This window comes from Suricata suricatta, chromosome 7, assembly GCF_006229205.1.
Source record: "Suricata suricatta isolate VVHF042 chromosome 7, meerkat_22Aug2017_6uvM2_HiC, whole genome shotgun sequence".
In the NCBI taxonomy this organism is placed as follows: Eukaryota; Metazoa; Chordata; class Mammalia; order Carnivora; family Herpestidae; genus Suricata; species Suricata suricatta.
The window spans coordinates 95,137,130-95,148,305 of record NC_043706.1 but is presented as its reverse complement, the minus strand read 5'-3'; the positions used below and the strand labels follow the sequence as shown (position 1 = coordinate 95,148,305).

The window sequence follows — 11,176 nt, the reverse complement described above, 5'->3', positions numbered from 1 at the left end:
AAGTCTAATTACATGAAACAGAGGTTGGTGTTTTGATTTTTTACTTTGCTTTTCTGTTTGGAGTGTCATTGTAACTACTGTATTGTAAATGATGGAAAATAATTGCATATGTTAAAAAAATATGAAACTTTATAAAGTAAAAAAACAAACCTACCATGCCTCTAGTGGGGAGAACAGGTGTGGAGAGAGAGAGGTGGCACAACAGATTAGGTGTTGGCAGCAGGGACAGAGAGGAGATGGATTTGAGAGAAGCCTGAGAGGAATGTTGATAGGACTTGAGACTACCGTTGATGGCATGTAGGATGGGAGGAGAAAGCCACTGTAGGTCTGGGTCTGGTTTGGGAGCTCAGGAGAGAGAAGAGGGCTGGAGGTATAGCCCGCTGAGTGTTGGGTCTATAGATGGTGGTGAAGATATGGAAGGGGAAATCTAGCCCAGGGAGAGTGTGCAGAATGAGACAGCAAGAAGGCCCAGCACGGAGCCCCACAGCAAACATTTATACCTTTGCCGGAGACTGCATTGAATAAATTACTTAGAGGTATACGAAGGACCATATTATTAACAGCCAGGTAAAGTGATTTTTCTTGCACTTTTAGAGCCACAATGATTTATAACACATTCCTATTGAGGAAAACAACCCAATACTTACAAATCCAAACGTATGCCCAGCAGCTATTGACAGCGCTATTTGGGCTTGTTAACAACCAGTATCACTCCAGCCTCATCCATTCCAGCCATGCTGGTGGCCTAACAGTGACAGGGCTCCTCCAGAAACCCAGCGACTCTTATTGACAGTGTGAGGTGATGACCCACAACTTAACCCCACATTCACACTTATCTCATAATTCGTACTCCTGCCTCCTGTTTGCCCATCACTGCTCGCTCCAATTTAATGTTTTGTTCAGAATTGAAACTTTAAACTTTTGATGGATGCTTACAATGTATGTAAAATGTTATATAAAAACACAAAAAACCCTCAAGAATGTATAGTCATAAGCAAAGAAAGTCTGAGCAACAGGTTTTTAGGGGAAAAAAAGAATTAAATCCAACTTTTAAAACACAACTTTTTAAATGTCGTATTCTTCCTCGATCATGAATATTTTTAAATGTTTATTTTCTTGAGAGAGAAAGAGAGAGAGAGAATGAGCAGAGGAAGGGCAGAGAGAGAGAGAGAGGAAGACAGAGAATCCCAAGCAGGCTCTGTGCTGTCAGTGCAGAGCCCAACACAGGACTTGAACTCACAAACTGTGAGATCATGACCTGAGCTGAAAGTAAGAGTCAGACACTTAACTGTCTGAGCCACCCAGGTGCCCCATGAATAGTTTAAATTTAGCTGCTGAATTATCTGAACCCAAGAGAATAGAAGAAGAGATCTTTTTCTTTCTATGGGTATAAGAAATGTGTTTTTAAAATGCTTTAGAGAATGCCATGTGGGGTTCACCGGAAATGTGTTATTTCACAAAATTTCAGGAAATTTTTCCACTTATGTATCTGAGTTGGCAGGTATTTCGGAGCATTCCTACTGAAGAAGTCCCATTCTGGGCTGATGTGGTTCTGGGATTTCGAAAGATGACCGAAGCTGAACTGAAGAAATTCCCCCAGCATGTGTTTGGTCATGCTTTCACGACTCTGAAATGTGAAAGCCCCGCCTACCTCCCGTGGTTGGAGAAGAGGTCAGTTGAAATGGCTCTTAGCTGCTTCCTTTATCTTTCATAGCATAGCCATAAATAATTGCATAGCTATTCATAAAATATAGATGGAAAATTCTCTGTGGTCCCTCAGAGCTCTTTTGCATTGTGTCTTATTGCTCACAACGCTAGGGTTTTGTCAAACAACCCGAAGACAGTGTTGTATCAGAAAGAGCAAAGTCACACCACACTGGTAGTAACACATCCATCTTCTTCTAGTGTGTGATACATAGTTCTTCTTCATGACGCATGGCTTGGTTCCTGCCCGCCAGTAAAACCCACTTTATTGAAACAGTGTCTTAGTTTCCTCATTTGTAAAATGGAGAAGCTTGGAGAATATGCTTCCAGCTGTAAAATTATATGATATGCTCCAGTTCTTTAGATGGGAGAATCTTAAGCGTATTACAAATTGTTTTTTTGAATTTTTTTCTCATTAGTGATAAAGAAAATGGCTTCATTATTTTTTGGTTATAAATAAGATCTCTAGACCTGAGAGGTCTTAGCGTATCTAAATTAGGTAATTGCTTCCTCACCGAGTCCAGTTCAAAAATACCTTGAACTTACATTTTGGCTTGGTTTTCAGGACTTTCTGATTCCAGTTAGTTAGGAAACACATCAAGAGCATCTTTGTTTGAGATATATCAATAAATCTCTCTTTAGTTTAGTCTGGAAATTATAAGCATACTCAGGGTTGTAAAACATTGGCCCTTTCAATCCCCAAATGTATATATTGGGTAGATAAATAGAGGCAACGTGAACTATTGTGTAAATGTTGGAAGAGTGACTTGAGGCAAGCAGTGGCAATGATGATTGGTCCCAGATATGGGCTATAAGGTAATTGATTTAGACAATTCATTAATCCCACAATTCTGTGTTGAACATCTATGTCTGAACTTGGCACTGTGTTAGAAGCGGATCAAAAAAGGATAAAAATATGATTATCTTTCTTAAGGAAATCATAGTCTAAGGGGGAGTGATGCTGTGTATGTATCTATATGTGTATGTACATGTGTTTGTTTATATATGTTAATTAACAATTACAGTAACACACATGGTATGGGGTTGTACCAATTTTGAGGGTGGATTGGGAGCACAGAGGAAGAAGCCTACATCTATCAGGCCCATGTCAGGAGCATCAGGATACATTTTTGGAGCTCTGTGAGTGCTCTTCTCATTTTTATCTGTTAGCAATTTATATGGGATGGTTTCCTTTTGTAAGTTGCAGTTTTTATAAAACCCACACTTTTATGCCTTGTTCACTGGGCCCTAAAGCACGTGTGCATACTAACCTCAATCCTGTAGACAGCACTCGATACACAAGCATCTGAGCCAGCACGTGATGAAGTTGCCCATCAGTCAACATTCAAGTTTCAGCAGCAACACCGTCTTTCCCTCAGTGGCAATACTGTGTAGTTTTCATTTTTGTCCTGATCGTATAAAAATGACTGGAATGATCGTATAAAAATGACTGGAAATAGAAAACTGGAAGTGTTAATGCTAGTGATTTAACATGAAGGTACATAGACTTTATCTTAATTAAATTCAGATAAGGAGAATTATTAGGCTGCCACAAGGGGCAGAGCTTTATTGTCATTATGGTACATAATTCTGTTTGATTACAATAAAAAAATGGAAGACCTTGTACAAAATTTTGAGTATAAAAAGGTGTCATCAGGGAGTTTTATAATTTGAGGCTAAATTTCATTATTACCACCAGGTCTATTGTTTGGCTCCCTCATCTTGGACTTTTTTCTCCATGTTCAGGAAGATCTATAGAAAACTTGGCTGGATCCCTGTGGTCTTCGGAAGACCAGACAGAAGCAGGAAAGGAAGAATCTTGTGGAGTGTTTGTTTCCTATCACAGAGACTGTCGTGGAGATAGCTGGGGATCGGGCCTGGTGATGGACATAGAAATAAGGGAAATGGATGAATGAACTCCTATAATGCTTTATGCAGATTCCTAACATTTTCTTTATAACTTTTCTCTCTCTCATATATATGTGTGTGTGTTGTGTGTGTGTGTATTTTTTTGTCCCCCCAGAACGATTTAAGAGTAAGTTGCAGATATGATTCCCCATGATTTCTAAATATTACCATGTGTATTTTCTAGGAAAAAGGATATTCTTTTACATAAATAGTGTAGTATGATATAAATCTAGCTATTTATACTGATGCTGTAATCTATGGATCTTCTTCATATGTTGCCCCCAAAGGACCCAATAAGGTCCTTTATATAGATATATCTGGTCCATGACCCAAGTCATGGTCACACATTACATTGGTCATCATGTCTCCAGTCTGCAGTCTGTCTTTGTCTCTTATGACCTTTACAACTTTGAAGAGTACAGACCAATTGCTTTGGAGAATGTCTCTCAGTTGCGGTTTGTCTGAGGTTTCCTCACGATCAAATCGAGGTTGTACATTTTGGTGGAACCCCATAGAAGGAACATTGAATCCTCAGTGCATCGTAGTAGGAGACACATGGTGTTGGTTTGTCCCCTTCTGGTGATGTTAACTTTGATCACCTGCCCTGCCAGTTATCTCCAATGTGAAGTTACAACTTTTTTTCCTTTGTAATTACTAAATGCTTTGTTAAGATACACCTTGAGGCTGTGTAAATATTCTGCTCCTACTAGTTTTAGCATCCATTCATGATTCTTGCTTCCGTCATTACTATAATGTTTGCCAAGTGATCATTTCTTAAAAAATTTTTTCTTAACTTTTTTTTGAGAGAGAGAGAAAGAGTATGAGCAATCAGGGAAGGGGCAGAGGGAGAGGGAGAATCTTAAGCAGTTTCCATGCTCAGTGTGGAGGCTGATGTGGGACTTGATGCAGGGCTTGATGTAGGGCTCAATCTCATGACCATGAGAGCATGACCTGAGCCGAAATCATTAGTCAGACACTTACTGACTGGCCACAGAGGCACCCTGCCAAGTGATAATTTCTAACTCCTTCTACATTTAGTTTGCCTTTTCCTATAAGGAAGAACTTTTTCCAGCTATAGTTATTTAATTATTTATTTATATCAGTATGGACTCATGGATTCCTATTTTGTTCAATGACTTATAATCTATTACTTTTGTTTTTTTTTTTTTTTGATGTTCAAATTGTCTAAGGTTTGGCCAGTAGGAGCCTCTTCAAGCTGCTCTTGTGTCTTTTTGACATATCTGCATCTCTCTCTGTCTCTCTCTCTCTCTCTCTCTCTCTCTCTCTCTCTAGCATTTTCTTACTTTTGGACACAAATGCATTCTCCAGACTCCAATTTTGAAAAGAAAACCATTTTCTTTTTATGAATATTTCCTTCCATCTTTTCCTTACTACACACCTGACACATTTTAAATTTATATATTCAATAAACTGCCTCTACTCTGTCTCCCTTCTATTGCCCTTTGTCCCATGAAGTTTCCTCTGTTATGATTTTTGAGTGTAGTTAGAGAACATGTCCAACCCCAGACACTTCTGTACCTTAAGGCCCCCAAATGGATATGTGTAAATATTTAAAAGTTCCAAATTAAGCTAACAAGCCATTAAATAAACTATAATTTATCCTTTTAACTTAACAAATATGACTTGCAACCATGCAAAGGTCAAGTTTACACTGAGAATTCTTGGATTCTCAAGAGGGGCTCTAGGTTCCTGCCATGAGGCACATTAGCCCATACAACCCAAGCTCTATTCACACTCCCCCCCCTCCCCGAAAATAGCTGTCCTTTGGCCACCCCTCAGGCAAGGATGCACACAGTGGCATATCAGCCCCTCAGAAGAAGACAGAGCAGGCCCTGGAAGGGAGGAAATATGGGGATCATGGGTTCCCTGCTCATGGACTGAATGTGAAGGAGGAGGATGCACCCCTGGCCCCACACACCCATCTCTTAGGCACAGCTGGAGACGGGCTAGAGCGTGCCGGAGTCCAGCTCCAGCAGGTCCCGGGCCCCCTGAAGGAGAGACGGTGTCGGCGAAAAAGGGAGATGAGAGAGCCACAAGTTTCTTCCATGGTCACCAGGCAGGCATCTCTGCTCTGTCGGGTTTTGTGTTTTTATTTATAGATTAAGTATTAACATTACTTCAAAAAGTGGAATTTTTACTACAAATAATTCTCAGTGATAAGATGCTTTGAAAAGGGTGCAGAAACAGGTTTTTCAGAGGCATATTTGCAGAACTACTCTAATTTCAGTGAGGTAATTTTTACACATAATAGGATAACAGGATATTCTCAGTGAAAAGCAGGTAACATACACATTTGTTTGAACTGGTAGTGTGTCTTACAACTAAGAAGATAGCATGATGTTCTCATTTAGAAGCAGATAGCAAACACACTTGTTTATATCAAAAACGCTAAGATTCAGGCATAAACTAGGCTAGGAGTCATTCTGTCTGGCTTACAAGAGGAAGAATGTATTTGTGATGGTTAGTAAGTAAACCTTGTGTCAACCTTGTTCTTTGATGTTGAAGGTGTAAGCGTCATAGGGGCCCTAGATGTGCCGGCCTTTGTGTATGAGTTTAAGTTGTAACCACTCTTACCCATCCTCAGAATGGGTATCAGCGTAAGGGAAGGTATTTGTGGCACTGATTAGCAAAGGTATGTGCAGTAACTTAAGTCCAGCTTTTGTTTGTTTCTTATCTCTAAATTAGGCTCTTTTTCTCTGGGCCAGAGGTTTTAGTAACTCTTGTGCTCTTTAACCCCCTTCATCATCTATGTCTTAAGTTTGTGAGGCTCATTAGAAGAGCCTTATGACAAACATCTGCAGCGCTTTGTTTAAATTCCTCTTTATAGGGGTGGGAATATGCTTCTTCCCATGAGGTATCTGTGAGGAGAATATCGGTCTGACTTGGAACATTGTGAGGCCTAATCAATAACAAGAGGCTTAATTTCACATGAGCAGTAGTAGCAGAAGGAGATACCAGTTCCGCCTCTCATGGAACATCAGCCATTTCCTTACTGTGACTGTGTCATCCAGCAAGGCCGGTGCGGCTTCCAGCAAGAGTGAGGTCCTCTAAGTGGCCCAGTGGAAAGGAGGTACTGCTCAGATTAGCCAGGATAAATTCTAAGTCCTAGAGATACTCTTGAGCTTATAGTAATCATATGTGTACTTTAGTGTGTGTGTGAGTGTGTGTGCGCGCGCGCACGCATGTAATTTCTCCTGATTTTTCATAGAAGCATTGGATATAAAGTCTAGACAGAAAACTGAAACAGAAATTCTTCCTGGAAGAGAGAGCGCATTGCTTTCATGAATAGTGGATAAGGTCCTTGGAAGATGGGGAGTTCTGTTGGGGCAGGGAGGGGGCGTGAAGGCCCGGGGCACCTGTATAGGCGGTATTGCTATGGGAAGGGGCAGAGGCAGGGAAACCAGCATCACCATGTGTACATGTCCCTTCTCTGAGGGGTTTTCATAAGTCTCACAGTTTGCCTGGAGCTGCCCTGAGCAGTGGGACGCCTCTGCCCTGGGTGGGGGAGGGGCATCCCCAGGCTGACAGTGAAGGCCAGTCCCCCGCGTGGCCACCATCCCAGCCGCCCTCCCACTCTGGCTGAGAATAACTGTGTTAGCTCTGTGGGCCACCCTCAACCACTTTCGTATGGAAACAAATATTATCTGAACGATTTGTTCTGCCTGCTTCTAAAGTATCACCTTCCGGAAAACAGGCCCTGATTTCCATAATAATGTTATTTTCAGGCCTAATCTCTAACTGTGGGATGAAGACTGGGGAAAAATCCTGCTACCTTCTCATTAGTCGGAAGCCTGCTGTCAGCATTTTATTCTACTTAAAATAACCTGGAGTCAGTGGTACTTTGTGCCAGTGGGAGCCACCTCCTGACAGCAATGTCACTGGCCTGATGACCAGGCCAGCTAGGGTTCATGTCTTGAAGCACGTTGCTTCCTGTCTGTTTTTAGGTGACAGTCAGGGAGAAGAGGGCTGAGGGGCTGCTCTTGTCCTGGGGAGGATTTTTTCAGTCCATTTCATGGATATACACATCCACCATGACAGTGGGCTGGGACATGAGTGCCTCAGACAGACAGTATACACACACCTTTGTCCACCATCCCTCCACCCCAGCTTCTCAGCACTGCCTTGGGCCCCTGAACCTTCCTCTTCCTCCCGCCCCCCAAAGAGGGGCCTGCACAGAGAGCTCACAGGGTCTCCTCCTGTGGAGATTAGCTGTCCTCTCTCCCTTCAGGGCCTGGCGTCTTGCCAGAAGGCCAACACAGGGGAAGAGGAGGCCACATACCCCGTGTCCTCCTGAGCGAGGCTTTGCCGGGCAGGGACTCCTCTGTGCCCAAAGCAAGCCTTTCAGGCAAGGATTTCAAGCCAGGCGGGAGGCAGGGCAGTGTTGTGGTTAGGGGGTGGGACCCCTGGGCTCGCTCTGTGGGCTGTCACCTGCTCTTCTCCACCAGGGCAGAGCCAGCTGGGAAGCCACAGAATCCCTGCTTGTTCCTCACCCCCGAGGGCTGTTGTGTTGCCTCCTACGCCCCTTCTACACAATGTGAGTGTTCAGCCTACAGTGTTCTGACTCAAAAACAGGCATCTCACTCAGCAAGCCACACAAAAATGTCTCCAATCTAAGCTCTATCCTTCTGAAATAATATAAACTTCCAGGAAAGGGGGGAAATGTTTCTAACCACAAATGAAATCTTCAGCTTTTTTTCAAAAAACAGAAGAGATCATCTCACGCCCAAAAAAGGAAACAATGCCCAATAATATCCAGGACAAACAAAAGAATTAAAAGCCCCTCAGAGGTTTAATCAGCCATGCAGATCATGTTTTATATCCTCAGCCAGTGGAGTCATATTCTGCTGCTTTTTACTTGCCCCTTCCAGGAAATGAATCATAGAGGCAATAAGTCAAGTGAGCCTGTCTCTTCGCCAGACATCCTACCTAAATAAATCATCCCAGCAAGAGCAGGCTCATCCTGCCTTTGACAATATCCAGAAATCTGGGTGCCTCATTTCTGTGCCAGGGGCCCTGTAACTCAGGTGCATGTCTTTCTTTCAGGAAGCCATGCTTTATCCTGTGGTCCTGATAAGGCCCGCGCTGACCACAGCCCTCACCACACTGAGCTTCTCTCTCTGCACTTCCTTCCCACTGGTCTAATACAGCCTCACGGTTACTCTCGTCTCCTGTCTCCTGCAGCTTCTGTTCTCCCACTTGGCCTGACTCACAGTAGTGCCTCTGAAAGAAACTCACGTGGCTCCCTCCGCAGTTGGACAGAAATAGGGATTGTACATCAGGAACATGACAGATCAACGCTGTCTCATAAATGCTTAACTTGCAAAGGTGCCTGCCTGTGCGGGGCAGACCCCTGCTTCCCCAGGACTAACACCCACCGTGCTGCTAGAGCGCAGCTGTCCTTTGCCAGGCTTCTAGTTATTTCTGCCCCCCTCCTGGCATCTGCCAGCTCTAACCAGAGGAACTGGGGCCAAATGATGGTCCCGGACACAGGTCAAATGTGAGCACCCCGTTTTCTGCCTGGATATGCAAGGATAAAGTGGGAGAGTAGGGATCAGGAAGGCACAAAATGATGGTATTTGTTTTTTCTGATGATGGCAGTAAGGTTAGCAGGAAATAGATGGAGGCTGTGCAAGTGTGATCGCCTTCGGAGCCTCCACTGGGGCTTCAGTCGCTGTCCGAAGGCGGCTACACAGGTGAGCTTGTTCCCCGAAACCACCTGCTGGTCTGACTCAGGGTGCGCAGCTGCTCCCCTCCAGGACCACCCTGCCCATGGAAAACCTGGGCCTCATCCACACCCACTTCACCAAAGGGACCAGAGGCTGCTCTACCCCTGAATAGAACTTAGAGCCATTAAGAGAAGTCCATGGAGTAGTGAAAGTGGGGATGGCTATTCTGAGAGTGGAAATAGAATGCAGTTGATTTTAGTGGAATATGTATTGCAAGGAAATGAGTGAAGAATGTGTTATCGGGAGATCATGTTGTCTGGACAAAATTAGACTATATGTAAAATACAAGGAATGCCACATACTCTTCACCCAGATTCCCCAAACCTTATACTTAACATGTTTGCTTTATCCTTTTTCCTCCAAATATATACTTTTTCCCTGAACCTTTTGAGAGTAAGCTGCAGATGTGAAGCCCCTTTACCCCAAATACTGAGTATGTATTTCTTAAACTCATGGCCGGTTTCTTATATCACTAAGTTCAACTCATCAGAATGAGGGCATTATGTTAACACAGGTACTTTTCTTTTCTTTTCTTTTTACTGGTTTCAGGAATCGGATTCATCACTTACATATAACACCTAGTACTCATCACAAGTACCCTTCCTCATAGCCCATTCCCTTACTGAGCAACCCTCAGTTTGTTCTCTATAGTTAAGAGTCTCTTGTGGTTTGCCTCCCTCTCTGTTTTTATCTTACTTTATTTTTCCTTCAACATGGGTACATTTCTGAAATCTACAGACCTTATTCAGATTTTGTCAATTGTCCCAATAATATACATTACAGCAAAGAAAATCCAGGATCATGTATTCAAATATATATATTACATATACATATATTCATGAGAAACAAGTGACCAGGTCCAGCCCACATTCAAAGAAAAGGGCATTAGGCTTCAGCCTTGAAGGGTTCAAAGAATTTGTGGATATATTTTGAAAACAGCATCACTGACCTTCTGAGTACAAATTATTTATTTTCCTATCACATGCAAAACATGCATATATATGTAAGCAGATATATGTACATTTAAAATCTAACTATTATAAGCTATATTAGGAATAGCTACATCAAGTTTCACTATGAAGAAAGTATGGACTTTTTCTGTGAATCTGTGTGCAGAGTACTATTTGTCAAATGAGATTTTTTCTTTTTTTTAAATATAAATTTATGTATTTATTGTCAAGTTAGCTAGCATACAGTGTATACAGTGTGCTCTTGGTGTCAGAGCACATTCTTGTGACTCATCACTTACCTACAACACGCATCTCATCTCAACAAGTGCCCTCCTTAATGCCCACCCCCCCATTAACCTCAATTTGTTGTCTGTATTTAAGGGTCTCTTATGGATTTGCCTCCCTTTTTGTTTGAAACTATTTTTCCTCTTCCTTTCCCTCAATGTCTTAAGTTTCTCAAGTTCCACATATGAGTGAAAACACATGATATCTGTCTTTCTCTGACTGACTTAGTTCACTTAGCATAACACCCTCCAGTTCCATCCACACTGTTGCAAATGGCAGGATTTCATTCTTTCTCATTGCCAAGTAGTCTTCCATTGTATATATAAACCATGTCTTCTTTATCCATTCATCAGTTGATGAACATTTGGGCTCTTTCCATGATATGGCTATTGGTGAAAGCATGGCTTTAAAGACTGGGGCCAAATGAGATTTTAAATTAGGTTTCCTTTTTATCTCATTTTTAAATAGACTGAACATAGTTAATTTTCTGATCACTGTCATTAAGGTGTCTTGATTCAGGCTTGAAGCAAGGATTACTTCTTTTATTATCTTTTTAAATTTTTTATATTTGAGTGAGAGCAT

At 42.3% G+C, this 11,176-nt stretch overlaps 1 protein-coding gene across 3 annotated transcripts in view; it reads left to right on the top strand.

Annotated features, from left to right (window-relative positions):
- Positions 1-11,176, top strand: part of DDO (D-aspartate oxidase) — a 25,961-nt gene that overhangs the window by 8,239 nt on the left and 6,546 nt on the right. The window contains exon 4 of one of the 3 annotated variants that reach the window (XM_029944425.1): positions 1,495-1,671. The exons of 1 other annotated variant lie outside the window; for it this stretch is intronic. In XM_029944425.1, the coding sequence (XP_029800285.1) occupies positions 1,495-1,671 (177 nt within the window). The remainder of the gene's footprint in view (positions 1-1,494; positions 1,672-11,176) is intronic. One more of the 3 variants, XM_029944424.1, reaches the window with a different exon arrangement.